The sequence below is a fragment of the Rissa tridactyla genome, chromosome Z (assembly GCF_028500815.1).
Source record: "Rissa tridactyla isolate bRisTri1 chromosome Z, bRisTri1.patW.cur.20221130, whole genome shotgun sequence".
NCBI classification, from domain to species: domain Eukaryota; kingdom Metazoa; phylum Chordata; class Aves; order Charadriiformes; family Laridae; genus Rissa; species Rissa tridactyla.
The window spans coordinates 57,305,338-57,332,379 of record NC_071497.1 but is presented as its reverse complement, the minus strand read 5'-3'; the positions used below and the strand labels follow the sequence as shown (position 1 = coordinate 57,332,379).

The 27,042-nt window shown below is 36.1% G+C and overlaps 1 protein-coding gene across 8 annotated transcripts in view; it reads right to left on the bottom strand.

The window, feature by feature from the left end:
• RFX3 (regulatory factor X3) overlaps positions 1–27,042 on the bottom strand; it is a 141,037-nt gene that overhangs the window by 24,786 nt on the left and 89,209 nt on the right. For 7 of the 8 annotated variants that reach the window (XR_008463750.1, XR_008463751.1, XM_054185173.1 and 4 more), the window contains 4 exons: positions 24,357–24,615; positions 11,851–11,925; positions 6,962–7,143; positions 6,263–6,382 (listed from right to left, as the gene is read on the bottom strand). Coding sequence is in view for 6 of the 8 variants with exons in the window: in XM_054185173.1 (XP_054041148.1) it covers positions 6,263–6,382; positions 6,962–7,143; positions 11,851–11,925; positions 24,357–24,615 (636 nt within the window). In the remaining 2 variants the exon portion in view is untranslated. The remainder of the gene's footprint in view (positions 1–6,262; positions 6,383–6,961; positions 7,144–11,850; positions 11,926–24,356; positions 24,616–27,042) is intronic. The other variant, XM_054185176.1, reaches the window with a different exon arrangement.

Below are 27,042 nucleotides of genomic sequence, written 5' to 3'. Positions count from 1 at the left end.
AGCAGATGACAATATAGTTATTGTATTCATTAAAAAAAAAAAAAAAAAGCTGAATGTTCAGCTTCCATAAATGAAAGCAAAAAGGTATAACTGTAAGAACTGCAATATATATTTGAAATTAACTTGGAAATCTGGAGGTTTACTTCTGGAAACAGAATTTAAAACATATATTGCTATGAATGCCCCAAAGAAAAGGCAAGCATACCCATATCAATTTCCCTAGACTAAGCAATAAAGATAATACAGCTTATGAGCCACAAGCTTCTACTCAGGAAGAGCTAAATAAAAACAGGCTAAAAATGGAACTTAACTTTAGGAATTGTATCTCTGATACGTTTCCCGTAAGTAGTCTGACAATGAACGCCTATGGAAAAGAGATTTCACACTAAGATTGTACTTTAAAGTGGCAAGTGTTTAGTGCCACTTTAAAACTATGCAAATATATTTGGCATAATACATAGGTTGAATAGTACTTTATTTTTACCTAACAACCTTTGGCTAATATCCATTCACTGTTAGTCAGGCCTGTGTTTGATCCAGCACTGATGGATAATACAGACATTTAAATAATCCTGTTTTTTTCTGCCCTGGAAAACATCTAGGAGCAGAATGATACAGGCAAGCCAAGCTTCCATTGCAAATCTGAGCCATACAGCAGGTCCAGCTGAAAGGCACAGTGTTAGTTATTATCTTCCAGCCAAAACTAGTCGTTAACTGCATTTCTTCAGTTCCCAAACCACTGTCTCAGATGGATGATAGGACTGTGATCTGCAGTTGCTTGGTTTTTAATTCTTACTGGAACAAAGAAAGAGTACTCCTATAGCTCACGCTGATCACAACCAAGGCTAAACCACTAACAGCGTTACCTTCCATCTGAAATTTATGTCTGATAAATCTCAGACCCTTGAATTCAAGCCCAGAGCAAACTCTGAAGAGGAACATACAAAGCACTTTGGGATACTCAAGTTATGCAAATAGAAAAGATGCACGACCCTCAAATTAAGAACAGGAAAGAAGAAAAGTGATCTGTAGCACACATTCACTCTACAGTCTTTCCATAAAGGACAGGAAACGTTTATCCAATTAGATGTGTCTGATAGAGGTGGTAGAATCGTTATAACTACACAGACAAAGCATATTGACTGCAATTTACCACTGATCTAAAGGACAAAAATGAGAAATAGTAATAAAGCTGGAGAAAGAGCCACATTACCCTAATCATGCAAATTATAATTTTCAGTCCTTTAGTTATCTCTTAATATATCCTGCTAAAATTCTTGATTACACTAGTGTAACTATGATAAAAATACATACAGACATATCAAACACTGACATTAGATACTAAGCATATTCTGTAAATGTGGAAGAAATCTTATTTCAAAAATACAAGTTCATTTTTTAAATTGTGCACTGAAAGTTGTAAGCCATGCCATTTTTATATTTAGCATTTCCTTTTTCCCCCCAACCCTAGCTTCTGAGGGCTACAAAACACAAGCATATCTCAGTTTCCATTAAAATTAATCCAGCAAAATATAGACATTTTTATTTCAAGAAGTTGGAATAATGCTTGACATTGTACTAGTAAAGACTACTCTAAAATTAAAAAGTAAGGCTACAAAGAGAGGAGAATGGAGCAAAGCTCATGGTTGCTGCGCACTAGCTGTAATGAAGTAAACAGGCTAGATTGCGGAAGAATTTAATATATTTGTTAAATCTTCTTCTAAAACGACTATAATAATCATATTGCAATGAGGCAAAAAATGTTCTGGAGTCATCACACTTGGCTTTAAAAATTCCTGTTTCAATTAGAAAATTTTGCAGTTTTCTGGTTTAGATAACTATGTATAAATAACTTAAAGTAACAGCAGCTCATGAGTTTCCATTTTTCAATGAAAATTTCCTGTATTTTGTTAGATAAACACCTTCATTCTGAAAATTTCTATATCCTAGTCAGTATTGCTAGCATGTTTGATGGTATGCAAAGCACAGACAATATACATATTTCACTGTGCAACTGTCAAAGTCTGATTAGCTCCTTGATCTCTGCATTTTATTTCTTTGGGATGCTGGGATTTTGGAAAGACACTACCTATTTTACTGAGATCTGTGTACCCTAAACTAAGGGATTGTCGAGGTTTAGGTTGGGCTGGACACTCAGTGAATGACAGATGCTCTCTATTAGTCAGTCTTCCTTTCCAGAAGGAAGGAAGGGAGAGTAAGTGAGAGAAATTTATGGGTTGGAAAAAAACTAAAACAGCTTTAACAAAATATGAACAATAAAAAGAAAAAATGTAATATTAATAAGAAAATAATGAAATATATGCAAACATATTTAAAACCAATGTTGTGCTCCCAGGATGGTGATCACGTTGCCGGCAGGCACTAGGAAAAATCACAGACTGGACTCAGCAGCAGATGGAAAACGGATTCAGGAACACACAGATCGGGATCAGAGGCACAAGAACAGACAGAGTCCTCCTTGATGCTGGCCACTGAAGAAAAGAGGGTGACCCCTTGGATCTCTCAGCTTTTATACTGCGCATGATGCAGATGGGATGGAATACCCCATTGGTCAGTTTTGGGTCACCTGTCCTGTCCGCTCCTCCCTACAGCTGGGACCCCTTTAGGCTCTTCCACTTCAGACCCTCTGACTTGGGTCAGGGTAACATAACAAAGTTAGCTGACCTTGGTTGTTATAGCAATAAGTATAAGCAAGAGCCTCTCTGCATACCATTCTGTGGCATTAATACAAACATCAGGCCTCATCACTCTGGAAGCAGACACTGTCTGAAGAACATGCTGTTAATTTCAGTATATGCATCCAGTTAGAAGAGACTTAACTGAAAAGTAAAATTACTAAAAAGAAAATTGGTTTTGTTCTATCTCAAACCAGGACAGGGATGAACAAAGATCCTCAGAACTACTTTATACTGTATAAATAGTACACCAGTAGTACTATGTGAACAATGCTTCCATTTCTAGGGTACCTAACAGGACATCACAAGATTTTAGGAGTACAAAGTGATCAGCCTGTCTTTTGTCTTAAAAGACAGGAAAGTAGAGTAATGCAAGTTCCTGTGCAAAGAGATAAAGCCTCATCTAGGAAGGTATACTGGGACAGCTGCTTTTAAGGATTTAATAACAAAGAACTTTGTTCTTATTAAGATATAACAACATGGTGGCCTTTTCTCCAGTCAGTATTGCAGATGGGTGATAGAGGCTTCCACTTCTTTTCCTATTCTCCGTCTTACTGCTAGCCTGAAATTAAGATAATAGATACCCAACTTTTCTACTACAGCACGGTATTTTTCATGTAGCAGCTACCTACTCAGCATAATTATCCAGTGCCTTGTAGTTCCCATCCTTCATCAACATCTTTACAGATTCTCACAGCACAGCTTAAGATTTGTATGAATTGAGTATGAACGGGAGTGTGCTTGTGTGTGCATGCATGGGTGAGCTTGAGTGGGTAAAATTAACTTGCTTGAGGATTTTGTAAATGTCTATCACTTTTTCTTACCATAGAACCCTGCGATGAGTTTTGTAACAAGAATTTCCAACATGCTCATATTGGGAGACATTTCATGCTTCCATTGTTATGCCCAGTACAAGATACTTAAGATTATGTATCATAGAATCATAGAATGGTTTGGGTTGGAAGGGACCTCAAATATGATCGAGTTCCAACCCCCCTGCCATGGGCAGGGACACCTCCCACTAGACCAAGTTACTCAAAACCCCATCCAGACCGGTCTTGAACAATTCCCAGGATGGGGCAGCCACAACTTCTCTGGGCAACCTGTTCCAGTGTCTCACCACCATGATAGTGAAAAATTTCTTCATAACATACAGTCTAAATCTATCCTCTTTCAGTTTAAAACTGTTACCCCTCATCCTATTGCTACACTCCCTGACAAAGAGTCCCTCTCCATCTTTCCTGTAAGGCCCTCCTCAGATACTGGAAGGCCACTATAAGGTCTCCCCAGAGCCTTCTCTTCTCCAGGCTGAACCCCAATTCTCTCAGCCTGTCCTCATAGGAAGCGTGCTCGAGCCCTCTGCTCATCTTCGTGGCCCTCCACTGGACTCACTTCAACAGGTCCATGTCCTTCTTGTGCTGAGGACTCCAGACCTGGATGCAGTACTCCAGATGGGGTCTCACCAGAGCAGTGTATAGGGGTAGAAATCACCTCCCTCAACCTGCTGGCCACACTTCTTTTGATGCAGCCCAGGATTTGGTTGGCTTTGTGGGCTGGGAGTGCACATTGACGGGTCATGTTGAGCTTCTCATCAAGCAACACCCCCAAGTCCTTCTCCTCAGGGCTGCTCTCAAGCCATTCTCCACCCAACCTGTATTTGGGCTTGGGATTGCCCGGACCCACATGCAGGACCTTGCACTTGGCCTTGTTGAATTTCATTAGGTTCACACAGGTCCACTCCTCAAGCCTGTCCAGGTCCCTCTGGATGGCATCCCTTCCCTCCAGCATGTTGAATGCAACACACAGCTTGGTGTTGTCATCAAACTTGCTGAGGATTCACTCAATCCCCACTGTCCATGCTGTTGACAAAGATGTTAAACAGCACTGATCCCAGTACCGACCCCTGACGAACGCCACTCATCACTCGTCTTTGCTTGGGCATTGAGCCGTTGGACCACAACACTTTTAGTGTGACCATCCAGCCAATTTCTTATCTACACAGCAGTCCACCCATCAAATCCATGTCTCTCCAATTTAGAAACAAGGACGGCGTACAGGACAGCGTCAAATGCTTCGCACAAGGCCAGGTAGATAATGTCAGGTGATTTTCCCTTATCCACCAATGCTGTAATTCACCAAGACCACCAAATTTGTCAGTCCGAAGGCCACCAAATTTGTCAGACATGATTTGCCTTTAGTGAAGCCACGTTGGCAGTCACCAATCACCTGCTTATTTTACATGTGCTTTAGTATAGATCCCAGGAGGTTCTGCTCCATGATCTTGCTGGGCACAGAGGTGAGACTGACGGGCAAGTAGTTCCCCAGGTCTTCCTCTTTTCCCTCTTCAAAAATGGGGATTATGTTTCCCCTTTTCCAGTCAGCAGGAACTTCACCAGAGTGCCATGACTTCTCAAGTATGATGGACAGTGGCTTAGCAACTTCATCGGCTAGTTCCCTCAGGACCTGCGGATGCATCTCATGAGGTCCCATGGATCTGTGCACCTTCAGGTTGCTCAGCTGGTCTTGAATCTGATCTTCTCCTACAGTGGGGGGCACCTCATTATCCCAGTCCCCATCCTCAGTTCCAGTCCCCCATATCTTACGATGAATATGCATTTAATGCTGTAACTACTTCTGGAAGAGGCAATAAAATAACTTCAGATTAAAGTAATACCTCTGTTTGAAGTTAAAGTTTGAAGTTGTTTTCTCCATATCCCAGTTGTGTCCAAGGCCACAAAGTATGCTTAGTAAAATATACCAAACTGTTCATTCAATTGGATTTTTTAGGGGTAATAGCTCTAAAAATGTCTTGCTTGATATGCTGCTGTTCCACCTATGAGTTTCATGAATTTACACCTCTTAGACATTTCATTTTAAGGTAATATGGGAGGCTAGTGGCATCAGCCAAATAAAAATTAATTTTGAAGAAATGTACTGATTTCCATTTTTTTCCTAAAATTTTCTGTTCAAGATAGTTTTTCGTATGCATATTCACACATTCTTTCATCACCAGCATAGCCCTTTGTGGTCACTGTGCCACTACTTTCAAATACTTCTGAGCTTTCGGGACTCATCAGGAACAGGATGCTGAGGGAAAATACTTAAATCAACTTACAGGCAAACTGTTATGGTCACATTAATTCTTCATGGGAAGAGGAAATAAACACCAAGCTGAACTTAATCATAAGGTCTCTTACAAGCATCTTATACATAAAATAATGCAGTAATGAAAATAAACAGCAAAATTTGAAATTCAAGCTCTTACCGCTTTTCTTCAGCTCATGGGATAAGAACTCAAGATGGTTAAGAACAATCTGTTCATATCATATCTTCCTTTATTGTTACTACTTTTTGCAAATTTATGACGATTTCTAGGTAACTATTCTTTCATGTTGATTGATACCTAACTTCAGTGATGTCAACTGGCTATCTAGCAAACTTTTATTTTTCACACCAAAGAAGCTGAACAAAAGTTGCACTGAATTTCAACTTTTCCATGTAAAGAAAAGTAAAAGCTTTATGAACTAGAAATATCAGTAAGTACTTGTGTTCATTTCACACTTTACCTCTGTTTCTGCTGCATGGGCTGTTGTCTCATAGCCATATATTGCATGTCCTCTTGTAATCGATTAAGAGGAGAGTCTGGCTTGACGCGAATCCCATAGTAATGATATTTGGAGTTCCCCCTTCATGAAAGAGCAAGAATTAAAAGAACAGTAACACTAGTTTTATGCATCCACATTACACTTACTTTACAATTTACACTGACTGGAAAATAATACCGATGAATCAGGCCTGACTCTCCTGTCATACCTGTTTTACATGGCTGTCATTTTAACACCTTTGGGAAATTAATTTACTCTCTTAAACAAGTATTATCCAGCATTTTAACTTGTAATCCACTTGAGTAATAGAAATAAAATGCAAATAAACACAACTTATCTGTGGATAAGTTTCTCCATAACTTATGTTACAGAGAAACACAATTCTTAATAATTTCCAAACAACAAGCTATGTTTTATTTGTACTGATAAAAATTTGCAGTGTATTTATCACAATGTAGACACACAGTCAAAAACAGAAGTAAAAGTATAATAACACCTGGAAAAGCATAAAAACATTTAACATTAAGAGACAGAACTGACAGAAAACCACTGCAATATTTAAATACAGGTTTTACTTACTTTTTGACTAGGAGACAAGTTTCTTACTCATAATTATCACTTGTATTTTCTATTATAGTTCAGTATTTCATTAACACAAACCTAGTTCCAAGTCTTCTGGTCCGTAATCCCATGAAGATTGACCGTATGAGTTTTCCAAAGGAGGCGGCATTGACTGGATCCAACTTGTGTTCCTGACAATGGCGTAAGTAATGGTTGTAAAGGGTACTTCTTGGAAGGCTCACTCCTTCTGCAGTTTCATAGTTGTCTAAAAGCCATTGAAGCTATATCACATACAAAATAGAAAAAAAAATTATTACTATATTAAAAAATATCTTAGCCATAAAACATTAACTTATGACAGTTCTGAAACCACTCTTCAGGTCTATTAAACAATTACTTCCTTCTTCAGAGATTCCTTAAACACTAGCTATACCATAGTGCTTTAGGATCTTCTGAATTACCAGGAAATAGCAGAACTCATTGCACTTGTGACCTCAGATAAGTGTCCACTTCTTACAATATTTTTGATTCAGTACCACACACCAATACTTGATAAAGGTATCTATGCTTTGGAGACAAACTGTTAGTACTGCAAAGAAATAAAGTAATCATGAATGTAATTAACACAAATTGCAGAAAACAAACTCCTTGGGTTAACACAATTAAGTTAATGTACTTGTCAACCTGGAATACTATACTGTTTTTCTTTGCCTAATGTTAAAAACCACAAGATATTTTTTACTCTCAGATACACAAAAGAAAAAAGCTGTTGCATGTAAGTCAAAAAGCAGCCTAGAAAACATCAAATATAACTGCTACATCTATAAAGCATTACAGGCACAATGCCCTTCAGTTGTAGCTTGTTTGCCTTTGACTTCCAGGAGGAACAGAACAAGATTCCTGGAAAAGCGTTAATCTTTTCACGTAATTGTGGAAGGTAGGTAATTTTAGACACATGCAAGAAAAGACTTTTTATGTAACATCACTGGACTTCCCAAGTAGTGCACACTCATGAAACACCTCTAGCTGTCATTAATATATAAAAAAATAAAATGGACAATTTAATAACCCTAGGTTTAACAGTATAGGAGAATGACAAAGTCGATCAAAAATAATATAGGTTGAGGATGCATTTAAATTCCACTGTTTTAGTTTTTTGATACGCTAACATTTTCCTTATCATTCCCCAGTCATAGTTTCAGTTCCCTGTAATTGTCCTTTAAATACAGCTTGAAGGACTCACAAATTTCATTTTCTGTTTGAATTTTATTCTCTGTTTTCCTAAGTATTTGTTCCAAAGCAGTACAGTGTCAATATTCAAGCTTGCTAGGCTAAAGATACCTTACCAAAACTCAGGATTTAATTTGATTATCCAGTCAAAATGCAAACTGAGGACACTGACTTCAAGACCTCCACAAGCGTTTACTCTGATGAGCTAGATATTCACACAAATGTGTAATAATTTTTAATTTAGTCCAGCAAAGCAGTAACTAGTATAACCAAAACACAAAGTATTAAGTGACAATAAAAGATATACATGGTCTATGTATTACTTATTCCTTTGCAGAATTATTTTCTGTTAGAGCAGTGCACAAATTCTGTTCCATCAATGTTCAGTATAACTTATCATGCAAAGAACTTTAGTGTGCAATAGCCATAAAATGTTTTGGTCCTGGCCTTTTCTTTATCACAAAACTATTAGGTACTAAAGTACAGGTGATAACATATATTAAATTTAAAGCTGTGTTTTAGTTACAGTGAAAATTCACCAATACAAACACGTTACTACAAAATTTACTCTAGAACATTAAAACACCATTTCCATATTTGCTTTTTATTGAAATCATACCCATAATTTTTCCGTGTTTCTTAGACATAAGCTATAGAAAAATATACAGAAGACGTAAATGCTTCCAAGACATAAAATTTTTAGTGAAGTATGCAGGTCATTTTTGCATTTCAAATAGACAAAATGAAAAAGTACAGTTCATCATCTTTATATCAGTTATCATATCATTATTTTTAAAATCTTAACATTCAGAAGTGCTTCTAAATAGCGATCTGTCATTTTGAAATAAAGCTGCAGAAAAAGTATAATTGTAAACATTAACTTTTATCTGCATGTATTATACTTGTTTCGCTAATAACCTGACATAAGCCTGTCTGGGCTTAGAAACAAAGGTAATTATATCTTTGAATTGTTGCATTTTATCTCTATTTAAAATCTATTATTACATCTATATTTATATTATAGACATTTACATAACATTTGTCATGTATTATTAAATCTGTAATGTAATCAGAAGAGATAAGGAACATGTAGTATTTCTGTTTTCCCCAAGGGGAAAAACTTTGTCAATCCCAAAAGACTGACAAACAAAAAATAATTACTTTCCAATTAAGTTCTGTATGTAACATTAAAGATATTTTCCTCAAGATGGCTTCTAACCTATTATGAATCACTCCAAGTGCACTTCATTAATTATGTGAATTTCTAACAGATGTTACTTCAATCATAACTTGCATTATTGAACACCAAAAAAACCCATATCAAAAGATAAATGCAATATAAGAACTTTTGCTCGTGGGTGGAGTTACTTAGTAGCAAAGGCTTGAAGTCATTACTTGCTAGATTACTGTCTGGAAGAAAAAGTGTAGTTAATATGATTTTAAAAGCAAAATTACCTCAAAACATTATAAAACTACTGTGAACAACTTTTTTTTTTTTTCCTACTGAGATGAAATATAATTCTAAAACTAAGCTATTCAGGTTTGAATCCTGCCTTTTTAATTCGTAGTACTGACCATATTGTATGTGTAAGATGTGTAAAGGTTTGAAATGTTTCCAGAGTTAGACGTGTTAAATTGACTGTGACTCCAATCAATCTGCAATGTTTATAAAGCATTCAACTATCAATTAATTAAGTCAACCTCACACAGAAATAAATCAGGAAAGAAAAAAAAACAGAGGAGAAATGACAAACTCCCTAAAATGAGCACATGTGAATTTAAGCAAAAAAGAAAAAAATATCCCAGAAAACCTCATGGAGGTATCACAGGGCTAAAGTCCCAATCCCAGTGCTAGTATTTTCCCACAAATTAATATATCATCTGCAAAGTGAATTAAACACACAATATAGAATTCTGTTTTAAAATCTGTTAAGCACAATTATTTTAATAAATGCCAAACCAAACCATTACATGTCAAAATCAAGAACAGGTTAAAGAGACAAAGGCTAAATCGACACTTAAACTTCCTCCATACTGTCCTTACTTGAGTTTAAAGAGAATAAGCACTGCTTTAAAAATGGGCAAAACATTCAGTAAGTTTGATCTAGATTGTTACCTTCGTCCAAAATGACCAAGTCTAGGAAAGACTGACTGCCACAAAAATATGCACAAAGATTTATTTTTTTTTCCCCACAAAGATATATCCCTATCAGAGTAGTTTTGAAAACACCTTCACAGTCAAGAAAGAAATATCATGATAACACTTAACAGTTGATGCAAATCTCATTGTTAGGAACACACTGTGAACAGTGCATAGCACCAGGAATGAGTGGAACATAGTTTACTGGGGCACAGCAGCTTGTCTTGTAATTCTTCTTGGTTTTATACCAAGATTCTGGACTTCATAATAGGACACAACGTATCAACACTTCAAGTCTTAACATAAATTTCTGACACTTTGCCAAAAAAAGTTATTGTTCCTTTAAAAATTATTTTTAAATAATAATTCTGATATTATCTAATACTATCTATTATGACTTAAATAATCATTTTGATACTGTCTTATCTTCAAAACAATTATTTCATAAACATCCAAGGTGTATTGCTGTATAACATTTTGTACAACTTTTTGTAATATGATTTTTGTCATTCAATTCTGGTATTTTCTAAAGAAAAAAAAGTTTGCTTAAGATTTCCATAAAACTATTCTAGTTTTGACTTTGACATAATCATACACAACAGAAAAAATTCAAAACCTAAACCCAAACCTGTTAAAACAGATTTTTAATTCGATTCCTGAGGAACAGCCTCTACCACCATATTCTTACATTAAGACCACAAACCAAATTTAAATTTCTTCAGTAAAACAATAAAGGAATTTGAATTTATATAATTAGTAAAGCTGAGAAAAAAAAAAAAAAAAGGTAAGATGAATACAAACTGATCATCATGGCAAAAATGCAAAATACAAAACCACAAATACCAACAGAAAAAAAAACATTTCAAGAAAGACTAGCAACTTACAAAGCAACAATATTATTTATACAATAAGTTTAAAATTAACTCTGGGCCTTTTTCCTTTATTTTAAAGTTACAGATAATGGATTTATCGCTATATTTGGAGACCATGTTTTTAGACAAATATCTTTTAGCTTTGTGCATGGAAAGTTCTTAACTGTAAGATTTGCAGCGTAACAACACAGCAAAAGGCAAACCAATAAGACATTTTAGTGTACTTCAAATTAAGATAATGCTTTCTTTTTTTTTTTCCAGCTCATCATAAGGATCTTTAGGATTCTTAAGTTAGTAATTATTCAGAATAAATTAAGAAACACCTAGAAATAATCTAAAGACATTTAAGCATGCTGTTTGTTTCTTCTCTTCCTCTTCACATGCCCCCAAATTAATATAGGGTACACAGACCTTTCTTTGTATACAACTTCATTTAAAATTTCAGAAGCCTCAGAATTATTTGTACTTTATCTTGACATTTCCACTATAATCCTCAAGACAGTAAAATGTGTTAACTTATCGTAACACAGGTGTAGGGCATAGGAAACAGGCAACACTCTGCAATATACCATAAAGACATTTCATCTGACAAAATAAAGCCATGGGAGATGTAGTAGAAGATTACAAGCAACTAAGATGAGAAGATTAAGAACAAAAAGTAGTAATAAAATAAAACAAACATTTAGAGGCAGGCTAAGCATGCAGAACAAGCAAGAGAGAGCGTATGTGAAGAAGAGACAACTTACATGGCTGTTGAGAAGAGAGCTTCTGTGAGTAGACAGACCATCAGACTTTTGCAGTGTCTCAATCGCCATTTCAATCTGATAATAGATGTCATTAAAAAAAAGGACTCAAGACGAGATAGTAAAAAAGCCTGATCAGAGAAGTTTTGACAGATTGCTTACAGATCAATAGAAATGCCTGCTTTATTTCTGGCTAGGGCATATGTTTCTACTAAAAGGCCTCATTTCAGAGTCCCAGTGAATAGAAAACTCCCCGATCAGGTCAGAAGGGCATTTTTGCTTGCATTTATATTGCAGGATCACAGCCTTTAAGTCCATTTTACCTTCCAACCTGCTCAGGAAATTAAATGAGTAAAATTACTGGTGAGCTGCATTCAAACAAAAATAACCCTGATGGAACAAAAAAGTCATCAATAAAGTAAAAATATTTTAAAATCCCTAAACAGAATTTTAAGAAAGGCCTCCATATGTTTTCCCTCCAACTATATCAGAAAGAGATATGCACAGCTTGCAGTTAAGATCTGAATTAGAAACAAAACTTCAGCTCTCTGGAATCACAGAATCAAATCCCAAAGCCAAATAATCGAATAGGTTTTCCACCATTAGCTTCACTGGGACCGGACATCACCCTTACTGCTGCCAGCACCCTTTGAATATCCCCAGCTGCCAAAGTAAATGGAAAGTCAGGAGTTATACAGACTGCAGGATCCAGCCTTTGGAAAAGCAGATTTGTTCACAATAATTTTGCCTTTAAAAAGTAAAAGAAACCACAGCACTCCTAAAATACAAAGTAGTATTACTTCAAATGCAAATGTATGAATACTCTCACATCCATTTCCATTCTTTTCTTTTTTAATATCAATGGACATTTTGATCAGTTCAGTAACATCATCATTAAAGAAAAAGAAAAAAAAACAACAAACCAGAACCTAAATGTAATTTAACTGGGAAGCTAGAAGAGCAAAAACAACAATGAAAATGACAAAGATAATGGGATGCACCGTAAGAAAAGGCATGCAATTAATTAGCTACATTTAATGGCCAAAATGAAAGCAATGGAAACCACCACTTGTACTTTTAAAAACACTTATAATTCTCCACCTAGACATTTTAAAATGAGCCCTCCCTGTCCTACTTCAAATATCACAGTCCTATCCATAATTTTAGTGGCATGATTTATCAATATTGGCTGAATTCATTCTTTATATAGCACCAACTGAAAAATACTACAGTTGATACTTGAATTTACTGTAAATATAAAATTAACTTCTCCCTTCTTTACAGGGCAAATGACAAGTATTTTATGGTAACAACTGTGAGGAATTACTTCTTGTTTCTCTTATAACTGTTTCATATCAGCTATAAAAGCCTTTTCATAAAAAACACAATATTAAAAATACTCATTTTCTATGTAAGAAAAGATACTGTTACATGGCAGTAATTTTTTTTTTAATATTCTGATTTCTTCTTGCTTCAGTAGAAAATACTATGAGGTCAAGTATTCAATCACACAGGAAAGATCAAATTTTAAAAGCGTGCTGCATGATAAAAACTACAAGCCTAAAACATCATTATAGTAAGGTCAACTTACTATATAACATAGTCATAAAATTTCCCTACTTAACATAATGCTACAATCAAACAATGAAGACCATACACACATTTAAATCCTAATTCTGAATCTTGGGTTACTTTTTCCACTATAGCACTGAAGTTACACCTCCTGCTGCTCATTCCCACTACTGCACCTCTCTCATTTTGTTCCTGCAACTTGTGGTCTTGTTTGTTCAGAGAACCAGTCTATTAAAAAGCAGTAGTAATTGCACTTGAAAAGAAAAGTGTCATTACAGATAACACCCATCCCTCGCTTTTTGGTGCTATGCAATCATAGAATCATAGAATCTTCATGCTTGGAAAGGACCTTTGAGATCATCGAGTCCAACCATACACACACACACACACAAAAAAACCCCTACAATCTCTGCCAGCAGAGCATGCCCTGAAGTGCCACATCTAGACATTTCTTAAATACCTCTAGGGATGGTGACTCAACCACCTCCCTGGGCAGGCTGTTCCAGTGCCTGACCACTCTCTCAGTAAAGTAACTCTCCCTAATATCTAATCTAAACCTCCCCTGATGCAGCTTCAGACCATTTCCTCTGGTCCTGTCATTATTCACCTGGGAGAAGAGGCCAACACCCCCCTCTCTACAGCCTCCTTTCAGGTAGTTGTAGAGGGCAAGGAGGTCTCCCCTCAGCCTCCTCTTCTCCAAGCTAAACATGCCCAGCTCCCTCAGCCTCTCCTCATATGACCTGGTCTCCAGACCCCTCACCAGCCTGGGAGCTCTCCTCTGGACACGCTCCAGCACTTCAATGTCCCTCTTGTACAGAGGGGCCCAGAACTGAACACAGTACTCGAGGTGAGGCCTCACCAGTGCCGAGTACAGAGGCACCATCACTTCCCTGCTCCTGCTGGCCACGCTATTCCTGAGACAAGCCAGAATGCTGCTGGCCTTCTTGGCCACCTGGGCACACTGCTGGCTCATGTTAATGACCAGGTCCTTTTCTGCTGGGCAGCTTTCCAGCCACTCTGCCCCAAGCCTGTAGCGCGGCTTGGGGTTGTTGTGACCGAAATGCAGGACCCGGCACTTGGCCTTATTAAACCTCATACCGTTGGGCATGGCCCATCGATCCAGCCTGTCCAGGTCCCTCTGTAGAGCCTTCCCACCCTCAAGCAGATCAACACTCCCACCTAGCTTGGTGTCATCTGCAAACTTACTGAGGGTGCACTCACTCCCCTCATCCAGATCATCGATAAAGATATTGAGCAAAACTGGCCCCAAAACTGAGCCCTGAGAGACACCACTGGTGACCGGCCGCCAAGAAGATTTCACCCCATTAATCACAACTCTCGGGCACGGCCATCCAGCCAGTTTTTAACCCAGCGAAGAGTACACTTGTCTATGCCATGATTCGCCAGCTTCTCCAGGAGAATGCTGTGGGGGACGGTGCCAAATCAATGAGTCAAATCAACTGTTTCTTTTTTGTTGTTTTGGGGGTTTTTGTTGCTGGAGTTTCTTTTAGAACTAGATTTCAGCAGTATGGCCATTGAAGACAATGAATCTGTGTTCACTTTTACTGCATAGCATAAGCCAGGCAGTCTTGGTCACCACTAAAACATGTTAATTACTTCATCAAACTCAGAAAGATACATGATCTATACTTAAAATGTGTCTTCATCATATTCTACTAAGGCAAGCTTCTCAAGAGAAATTGTTCTTACTAATAGTTATTTTGTTCATTTTTCTCATCTAAATTTTGATAAAATGAACTTTCAGGCTTTATCTGACAGATACATCTCTCTTTAATGACAGAAACTTTCCTCCTATGTAAGCTGTACAATCACTTCTTACCTATTTTTGAGCATAAAAAGACATTTAATTTGAAGACAGATTTCCTAGACACCAAATCATTCATGTTGCCCTTTCCAAAAACTTCCAGCTACTTCTTCTTTTCCTCTATTGATGTTCCTCAGGGGCTAGTTCTGGGCCAGTTCTAGGCCAGTTCTGTTCAGTATTTTTATAAATGATCTGCATGCAGAAGTTGAATGCACCATTAGCAAGTTTGCTGATGATACCAAGCTGGGAGGTGTTGTTGACTCTTTCAAGGGATGAGAGGCCTTGCAGAGGGATCTAGATAGATTGGAGCATTGGGCAATGATTAATGGGATGAAATTTAACAAGCTGAAATGCTGGATTCTGCAGCTGAGACAAAGAGAAATGTCAGGCACAAGTCTGAATTGGGAGAGGAGTGGCTGGAGAGCAGCCCTGCAGAGAGGATCTGGGGGTGCTGGTTGACAGCAGGCTCAGTAGGCGCCAGCAGTGTGTCCTGGCAGCCAAGAGAGCAAACTGCATCCTGGGGTGCATCAAACACGGTCAAGAGAAGCGATTGTCCCACCGTTTCAGCATTGGTGCGGCCTCACCTGGAGTACTCTGTGCCGTTCTGGGCCCCCATCACTTCAGAAGGATGTGAAGGTCCTTGAGTGCGTCCAGAGGAGGGCAACAAAGCTGGTGAAAGGGCTGAAAGGCATGTCCTATGTGGAGCAGCTGAGGCTTTGTCTAGTTTGGAGAAAAGGAGGCTGAGGGGCGACCTCATTGCTCTCTGCAGCTTCCTGAGGAGGGGGAGAGGGGAGGGAGGTGCCGAGCTCTTCTCCCTGGGATCCAGTGATGGGACACGTGGGAATGGTTCAAAGCTGCATCAGTCAGGGGAGGTTCAGACTGGACGTTAGGAAGCATTTCTTTACCGAGAAGGTGGTCAAACACTGTCCCAAGCCTGTCAGTGTTTAAGAGGCATTTGGACAATGCCCTTAACAATGTGCTTTAACTTTTGGTCAGCCCTGAAGTGGTCAGGCGGCTGGGATAGCTTATTGCTGTAGGTGCCTTCCAACTGAAATAGTTTATTCTATTCTCTTATTCCAAGCTTTTGAGGTTTCAAGATGATCTCTGTGACACAGAATACCATGTGTATAGGGAGTAACAGCTACCTGAGTAAAAAGTTGTTTATCTGAAGGATCTGTTCCTTCAAGCTTTTAAGTTCTACATTTTGACAAGGGACTTTTACTTAGGTTCTAGAAAAACTGAACGTAATTTCATCTCTATTCAAAATAGCATTTAAGCACATACAGAAATTAATTACATAGGTAATGTAGTGGGTTTTATTATGATATTTTGTGGAAAAAATAAGAAAATAATTTTAACATTTAAAATTATATTCTGGATGAATACAAAAAAAGACTGATAGCCTTGCTTTTTTAGCAATAAGCAGTGAGAGATTCCAGGCACAACTAACTACATATACACCTGAAATGCTAAATGACAACAAGAATTACACATTCATTTATTTTAATATGTCAGCAGTCATACATTTCTCCTATTCTTCTCTTAACAAGACTAAAACCATTATTTATTAAAATGTCCTGACTAATAACTGAAATGTACACTATCACTCCCATTGCAACTCCAACTAAACCATGTTAAACATTGCTGGTTTAAAACACGTATAAAACATGTTAAAACATGTTAAACTACTGGTGGGAATGACAATCAGTTTGTATAGGAACATAAACATAGGCAGACCCTAAATTAGAGCATGATAGCCTATGAAAACTATGATTCTCCTTCAATATACTTTGTTTGCCAACTAAAATACTGCCTTATACTCTGACACAGTTGTTAATGATTAAGGGTATTTCTCTGGGGTTAAAAAATTCGACAGTCTGATCACAGTACTTGCATCCTATAATGTTCACTCTTTATGTGATCTACTGATTTGGACGTTACTAACTGTTCTTGCTAGTTTATGTCTTAGTGTTCATTAACATGTTACTAGATAAACAAATTATGCATAATAGTCTCAGATGCGTATAGCATAGACACAGCAAATACCTATCGCAAACCACTTTGAAAAAAACTGCCTTCCTCTTAGGAAGAAGCAATAGACTTTTTCACGATTTCACTAATTAACTAACGATTCAACTAATTAACACAAAGTATTTATAGTAAGTTGTTCTGAGATGGTCAGGGCATAAAGAAAACAGTCCGCAGAAGTTTAAGCCCTGAGGTTTTGCGATTAATCTGGATATCCTTCAATTTATTTTCTTTACCTGTTTGCACCTGCAGACCGCTCTCCACCAGCAGCGAAGCAGGCAACTTTAGGTGGCATCTTAAAATTCAATACATTGTTCCATCATATTCAAAAAAGATAGCTCCTGTCTCTATCTGCACAGGCACGTTCCATTCACAAGGCCTTTTATCCACTTCCAAAGGTTTGCCCTTTCAGGGATTAAAGGAAGTGAAATTCTAAAGGAGCCTTCATCACATGCTCCATTATGAAGGAACTACTAGTTCATCATATGTGTACAGGAAAGATTAATTTGGTGTAGCAAGTTAAATCCTGGGTACTGGTGACAACTATACTTACCTAAATAAGGCGTATACACATCACAAATAACCTGCAGCTAGAAGATAAATGAACTCAGGGCTTTTCAAAATGTCACACTTTCACTCTTTTAGGATGCCACAAACATGCATTACTTATGGTGGCTTTCGATTCTGTTTCAGGATTTCATATATGTCGTACTGTTTTGTGAAACTTATGTTAGAGGGTTGTGTTAAGCAGAGAAGCTTGCCCAGGAAAAAGAAGCCTGAAAATGAAATAGTATTGACCACACTAAGAGAACTTGGGTTTAGCCTTCACAGCTGGAAGAACTGAATTTAAACAATTTGTATTCCTCGCAACAGACAAAGCTGCAGCAGCACCTGTAAACAGGTTCTATAAAATGTTGTTCAAGAGAATGAAGCAGTACTAGGAATACAGAAAGAAAGATACTTTTTTTTTAAATCTGTTGGAATGATAGAAATGTAAATATGGGGAAGCAGACCACAAAAAGATGTAAAATAAGTGTGGTATTTTACATATGCTGACCTTAAAAGAATGCTGATAAACCTTAAGCACTTAGAAAAAAGGTGCGGGTTTTTCCCTAAAATTGGATAATTTGTAAATATAACATCCAAATTTAATATACATAACAGATACCGGTCAAAATACCCACTGAAAAGCACACCTCCACTAGTCTGCATGTACATAAGGTGTGCATACTGACTAATGAATATAGTATGTTCTCCAGTGATTACAAAAGAATATATATGGAGTCAACATAGGGTAAAAAAGCACACCCAACAGCCACAGGCTAGAAAAATACAACATGTCTGGATTTTAGGTCAGATTACTTTCTCCTTCACAAATCTTCAAATGAAACATTGCTGACCATGTTCATCTTCCTTGCTAGAAGTTCTCAAACACATGGCCAAACTGACCAATTCACCATCTCTCCCCCTGGATTATCCAGTTAATTGTATACCTCAACTCTATTATATACATCTTCAAACAGATTCTAAACTTTTTTCTTTGAGGTCATTTTCTCCATATTTGCTAAAAACACTTAAAGGAAAAAAAAAAAAACCAAAAAATCCCTTGTCTAGCTGATTATAAGGACTTCTAGAACTTATACATTCCACCTAACACTGAAAATCACATGGAAGCACATCGGAGTTACTCACACCAGGAAAACAGAAACGAGAAACTAAAAAGAAAGTTTAGTTCATATTATTATTAAAACCAAATTGAAAATATTTATGGCAAGACAGCCTTAGAGAGAGAGGCAGAGTAGCCATTTTAGTATAAATGTGTATTTAATCAGAAACAAAAAAATCCAGTCCTTTAGAAAGGTGATGCCTTTATGCCATTGATAATCAGACTGTTATGAGAACATCAGTGGCAAGTCATCTTGCACCCAGCTTATGCATTAGGAATTAACAGAAATTCTTCCCACAGATTCAAAGACACCTATTTTTAATATGTTATGATAAAAACAAAAAAACATTGCGTTTCTTACTTTTTCACCAGTAATTGGAATGCTACATTGGAATAAATGGAGTTTTCAACAAGACTACATCTTGATTTTTGATACACAAATACCAGGATAAATATTCAATTGCCAAAACTGGAAACAGCCTATGAGGTGCTACAGGGCTTTTAGGCAGAAAACACAACAAAAGCCAATACCGAACGCTGAAGCCAGACTGTATCAGAAGAGAAACAAGGCGCATCGGCAGGTGAAACCAGAATGCAGACAGGGTAGGTGTGGCAGACCTTGCTAGTGTCAGTCTCCCTTTTCCCCACATTCCTTGTTTTGTGAAAAGGGCACAGTCTCAATTCCAGACATTACAGTGGAGCAGCAAGGCACTCAGAGGCACAGACAAAGACCTAAATTATTTTGGGCAAATTGCTAGACTGAAACCTCTGGAAGAGAGAGGGAGAAGCCATGATGCTCCACAGCTCTGAAGAAGAATCCAAAGCAGGAGGAAAAGTCTTGAAGGCAGAAGTTCATAAAGGTACAAGATCCACATATCCTCTAAACTTCCCACCCCTCCAGTTAATTCATACAACGTAAGTGGTCTTTTAGCAGTAGCAGTGATTAACCATTCTTAGGAGTCATTTAAAAGAGGAAAAAAAAATATTATCTGCCTTCTTGTATTTGGAAATGGATGCCTTTTTTCACAAAAGATGTCACTGTGCTCAGTGGAAGAAGTCATAAATAAGTGTCTTGCCTCTACAGGAGGTCAGACAAAGTGATCAAACAATCCTTTGTAGCATAAAAACCTGTGCATCTTTGATTTGATCAGAAATAGTTTGTTTTATGCTAAGAAGGATCCACCTAAATAAAAATTACCAGAAAAGTTGGGGAATAGAGGAAGAAAAAAATCCTCTACCAAGAAAGAAAATAATAAAGAAAAACTCATCTCAAACCATTCTCCAAATAATAACCCCTCCACCTTTAATGGACCATTTCAACATTTGTTACTTTTTCTTCTTAAAAGTATTACAATACTTCCACTAAAATTATATTATTGGGATATGTAATTTATACTGGTCATTCTTACTTCCTTTTGTTGTTGTTTTTCTCCCTCCACTAATTACAACATATTTTGGGTAGGTACCATCCTTCCTTTCAAGTTAAGAGCAAATTTTCCACACTTTGCATACTACCAGAAATAATAACTTGTGGTGATACATTACATCCGTATTAATTTTGCTTTTATTTTCATGCACATCTAGGTTTGCAATGAAATAGGATAAATTTCTGCAACAGTATGAGTGGAGACCTCCTATGGTTGGTGATGACTGATGAATGACAACTGTAATTGCAGATCTGTCATAAAGCTTGTTAGAAAACAAAACTAATACATGGGAGCCTCTCACTGGCTGACAAGCATAACAACACACTTATTACTAGAAACTATATGTATTTTTTAACCTTATGATATTAGGAAATAGATTGATTAGACAATCCAATAATCCTGTTTTATCACAAGAACAGTCCTTAAGACATTTACATATGAAAAAAAAAAAATCGGAAGGCAATTTAGATTTCATTATTATCACAGCAATCTAATTTTCTAGTTAGTGTCTTAAATATAGCTGCCCCTTCTTTAATGATAGCTGCCAATAAACCAAACAGACAACTCTTTCATACAGGTTTCAACATTTTGTTGAAATTGTTTTCAATATTTTAAACAAGACATCCAGCTAGGGTAAATCACTTCTTGTTCAATGCAATCACAATTTATTCTTGACCAATCCATGCATATTCACATACAAAAGGTCATTTTGGAAAGCTGTTTATCTACCGAATATTTTATATAGAAGGTCTTATAATCTGAATGCCTTTTTGTTTTAGTGAAAAAGATCCTTTTTAGTTGGTAGAGAAGTAGGCCAGCAAAGGATATAATGTGAAGAAGCAATGAAATCAATGGAAATAAAATGAGTACAGAAAATGCTAACAAATGCTCTTCATGCATACTAACATAAACCACTACTGTATATATGTTGGAATAGTTTTCATAGTACATAATTCTTAATATTTTGGCTACAAAAACACTGCTATTGCCTGCTATAGCTTAAGCAGGACAGCTTTCTTGTATGAATGTTTGACAGAAAAATGAATGAAATGTTACAAGCAAAAGATTAGGTCTTTATTAAACCTGAAGCAGAACTCAGAAGTACATTAAACCATAAATAAAATAAAGTGAAGACAGACTTAAAGCAAAAAGCCTCTGAGTCTCTTCTATTGAATTCTGTATAAACCAAATAGCATACCTGGTGAAAAGTAAATAAAACTTAAAAATCTAATTCATCTAAGACACAGTTAATAAAATGGACTTCTTTTATACATTAGATTTTTAACCTGAAACTGTTTTGTTTGTTTCTTTTAACTTAAGCTAAATGTATCAGAAATAGATAACATCACTAATACAATTAATTTGATTGTTGCAGAAGGTAATGATTTGATCAGTGATTTGTGATCAACAAAACAAGTTATCAGTGAAAAGAGTAAACAGAACTAGTACCTCTATGGCGAAAGTAAAGAGAGCTTGTTATGACCACATATGTTAGTAAGTAAATTCTATATAATTTGTCTATATACTTTGTCTCCATATGAAAAATCTCCAAACTAATTCAAAATTTGGAAATATTTTCTGAGTATTATACTAGCAAACCAGCCTGGATACATGTTATTTTGATGACTTCAATAAATTCTCTATACAAAGACGAAAAAAGTTATGATGGTAAAGATTAAATGAGGATCACAAGTGAAACAAGCTCTACCTATCTAAGGTGCAATCCAAATGAAATATTACATTGCTCTATTTTGCATAGTTTAATTATGCCCTCTAGTAAAATTAAAATAGATTTTGTGCTTTAAAATTACAGTTTAAGCTGAATGTTTGTGTTTCAATTGACTCTTGAACATTTCAGCTGAACCATACACACCAAGAGCCTAAAATTATAAAATCTAAAATCACGTTGTGTCCCACTTCTTAGCAAGAAATGTACTTCTAATATATTCTAATATCTCACACTTACAGAACGATACTACACAAAATAAATAGCACCTTAAAAAACAAAGGAAACTATTTTAGTGTTAATAATGCACTTTAATAATTGTCATTTAACTAGCAGTATTTTTTTCTCTTCTTAAAGGCTAGATGATACAGCAGTATAGAAGTTACTTGGAGCAACTAAACCAGGCTGCTTTATTGACATGTGAAGCCAGAGAAAGACGTTACTGAAGGTATGAACTTTAGATTTTGTTAAATTTTGGCAAATTTTACTTCTAATTGAGGCAAAAAAATCAAAACGCTTTTTACTTTGCAAAATACAGCATGGAGTTTTGATATCATTCAAATAATTCTAGGATATAAAACTTCAAAGTAAGTCTACTATTCTTTATTTGCGTCTACTGGATGCACTTAATCCTCATTTGATTCCACATTCAGTTAAGCATTTCCACTGACTGAATTCCGCTGCCAGTGAATAAAACAAAACTTACAGCATGACATGCAAAACACAAAAATGCGTTTGTTCTTATTTCACTAAGGAGAAAATTAGCATGATCTCTGAAAGAGGCAATATTTGTACTTCATTGTAAAACAATTTAAAACAACTAAGAAAACATAGGAATACCAGTGCCATTGAAGTATCTAAAGAAACATTACTTTTCAAATTTCTTTCCATCTAGAAGACCTATTCCTTACTTAGGCCTATAGAAAACTAATTGTTTTGCCTGTGCTTGGCGATCACAAAGTCAGGTGAAAAGCTCCATGAAATATCTTCCAAATAAGTAAAATGAAAGAGCACTTTAAAGGAAAAAAGAAAATAGTCAATTTAAAGTCTTGATTTTAATTAAATTAATCTGGAAGAGGAATGTTCCTTTTTTCAGAAACAGTTTTTCTACTAAAGTCACGTAAAATAAAGGCAAATGTTAATATACATTCTTTTTTCTTTTGTAATTAAAATATAAAATTCTCTGTTGCTATCTGAAAGCTACTACTATGTTACTGATATTTATACTGCTCATGAATTATGACTCTTTTGAATTTTTATTCTCAGAAAATCATGCTACACAGTTTTTGGAATAAATACTAATTTTTTACATTGTTACAAAAATTTTCTATTTATCCATACCAACCCCCTTAAAAATTATGTTTTCTCTCCTTTACTGTATTTTTCAACTATTCCTACCCTATGTTTCACAATTCTCATCCCTCTTATTTCCAAATCTCTATATCCAGACAAGAATAGCCAGAAGAATTAGGCAGAAGTATTCACTAAGGCTATGCAGAAAAGCTAAACTAGGTATAAACCCATTTTCCTAATTGAAATAAAGGCTGACTGAGTAAGCTCTTAAGGGAAAGTTCTGTGTTTAAGAGCCCACAATTATTATCTATAACAGTTGTAAAGTATGTATCTTCCCATAGCCTTGTAAGACACTTCCACAATGAGCTTTTAATCTGGCATAGGCTTTGGAGACATACCACAGATAATTAAGAAAAAAATGTTAAAAGGTAGTAACCTCAGTATTCTGAACAATTTGAAATATTTTGAAATAAGCTACCAAACCTACACTCATATTGAGCAAACAAACAGAACAAACGCAGGGAAGTTAAAGATCTGTAACTTACATTATTTAACATTTACGTCTAACATAGTTATACTTAAAAACACTGTGTTCTTTTTTTTTCAGAAAAAAATACAAAATGTTGAAGGAGGCTGGTTTAGTTCCCAACCTGACAAATATTAAGCTCAGACAAACTATTATGTAAGCATTCCCTAATATTACTTGAATGCAAAAATTTAACCTATGAAATGTAATTATTTGCAGGCTGTCAAGGGAAAGGTCTACCTTCATGTTTAAGTTTTCACAGAATTCTTACTCCTGTATCTTACTTACATATATATTTCTTATTTTATAAAAAGTACTACATAGTACTTGTGCTGACAACATAATATTGCTATACATTTTGTCACAAAAATGGTGTCAGTCTGCAAGAACATCTGAGTGATCAAAAAACTAGTCTCAAAGATTTTGCATCAGTCTGAAATACTTACTGTCGCTGGGGAGGCCCGCGTTGTATGAGTCACTGAATGACCAGAATTTTCCATTGAATTGCCAATCAGATAGGTCCCTCCTGAGCTGCTAAGGAGTTGTCCTCCTGTGACACCCATCTGAATCCCTCCAGTGCCCACCATGTTATGAGACGACACCACTGTTGTCACCTGTGCAGAACTTCCTTGAGTATCAAAATAATTTCCCCCAGTGTTTTGGCTGTACATCTGGGTTTCTGTGTAAGGATAAGTTGTTGATCGGCTTCAAGAAAAGAAAACAAAAGGAAAAGAAATTATTTGTATTGTTCATTTAGCTGAGGGAAATGTTATGTATCTAGAGATGTATCTACAATAGCTATAACCAAATTAAGTAAGATTGGCAAACAATCCCTGCCTCCTCAGAGAATAACAATTAATCAACCCAAAGCACTACATAACTAATTCAGTGATGTTAAACCAAGTACCCACCAAACCTTACAGAAAAATTTGTCAGTCTTACCTGAAATGGAGGAAACAAGGCAGAAAGAGCTCATCCAATTATTAACATATTGCAAAGCAATCTATAAAGCTCCATCTGTTTAACTTTTTTAAATCTGACAATAAAATTTTGAATTTTAGTCAGATGTTACACATTTTGGATAATGTGCATGTTGCAAATTTGCAAACAATTCATACAAATGTCAGCCAAGAGAGTCCGATGTTCAAGTTTACTATGTTAACTATTGTTTTTAAATTCACTAAAGCTCTCAGTTGAAGCTTGAAATTCTGAGTTCACTGGTATTTCAGGAATTCAAAATTGGGCATGAATTCATGTTATGATAAAAAAAAATGCATTTAAGAAATAAAACCAAAACAGAACTGTGACTTGTAAAAAGGTCAAAAAGATGAAAGAAGTTAAAGGTATGCAACAGTAACATTTTTAAAATCACTTTCAACTATGAAACATTCACGCCTCATTAACCAGTTTACCCTAACAAACTACTCACCTACTGAAACCTTCTATCATGTTTCAGAAACTTCAAAACTTTAGTTTTAAAATCCTACATGTTTCATAAGCCTCATACTATGTATTTGCTCTCACCTCTCCTTAAACTACTTAAACATTTTCCTTTTTGAGTATTTCAAAAGCCTCAAGATCAGCTGCAAGAAACTTAATCTAAAATAAATGCCTTGCAATCTACTGAAAAAAAAGCAAAATAGTTCTGTTAGGGACTAATGCTCTAGCAGACAGTTAATCTATTAAGATTTCTTTTGGAGAGTTAAAATCAGTTGATCGTTGCATTGTAACAACATATGTATGTGTTTAGGTATTGTGCAAGTCCCGATTAATCTGTTTTGTAAAGCCAAGGTATCATTGTGATACCTTGTGATACTGCTGTTGTTGTCGCGACATTGTGATATTGTTTATCTTGTGATAAGGAAGATAACTGCTAGCAGAGCTGGTGTTGCATCTGCCTCAGAATCACACAATTTACAGAATGTAAACAGTGCTATGCAGCAGAGGAAAATTTAGGAAAATACAGGAATGGAAGCTCTGGAGAAACAGTTCATTAAAATTATTGTCACAGGTCTGAACACCGCAATTTCTCCCAAAAGAAGAAATAAAAACTTGATAACATTATCAGCTATCAGTAAGGAAAGGAACAAAAGGACGAAGGCCATTGTTGACAGTAAAAATAGACGCAGCTAGAGGAAAAAGACTGTCCAAAAGACGTTAGGAGAACAAATCTGACTTGCAGAAGTGGTATTGAAGAGGTTAATTCTTTGAAGAAATGCAAACCCTAGAGAGTGATCAAAATTTCACAAGAAAATTAAGTCATGGGCTTGGTGTGGAATAGGGAGAGAAAAGGAAATTCTTGTTTGTTTTTACCTTTTTTAGATCTGTATATCATGTATAGTCCCTAAATAAGGACTGATTGCATCAGAACACCTACATCTGCTTGTAACAGTACTCTGTATCAATGGATCAAGAGCAATCATTGGGGTACACCAATGGGTCACACTCCAAGATAAACACACTCTTCCCTTTGTTCCAACAACCAGCAGGTTCTTCTAGAACACCTGATTACTGGAGATGATTAAGCAAACCTTTATCAACAGAGATCAACAGGGCAATTAAAAGTGAGATAAAACCATTATTATTACATGCAATAGTAATTGCAATTTAGCAAAGAGCCTTTTAACTTAATAAAAACACAAACTAATTCATCTGGAAATTAAAAATGTATCCGGATGAGATGGTGTTTTGGAAAGCAGTGACTCAAAAGTTTTAAGGTCATTACATACTGTAACATGATGCCTCAACATAAAACTGTAGCAAAGAGGAAAATATGATGTTATATCCACACACAAGGGATAACTTGAAATAAGGAAGGGATCACCTTCTCCTCCATAGCACTTGTAGCACAAACATGCAATACTTTCTCAAATAATCTGACATATATCATATAACCAGTTCTTTCCCATTCCAAAGGTTGTAAAGGCACTCCTAGCTCTTTTCTTCAGCAGCTGCATATAAAGATCACCTTTCATTAGAAAGTTCAAAGTTACTAGTAAGTTTGAAGTTTAAGTAATTAGGCTGCAGAATCCTAGTTTCCAGAAGGCTGTGCAAACTAGATGATGTTTACCCCGACAGCAAGTCACACAAAGTCAGGCACTGTGTGAATTCAATTTAGATTAATTAAGCCCA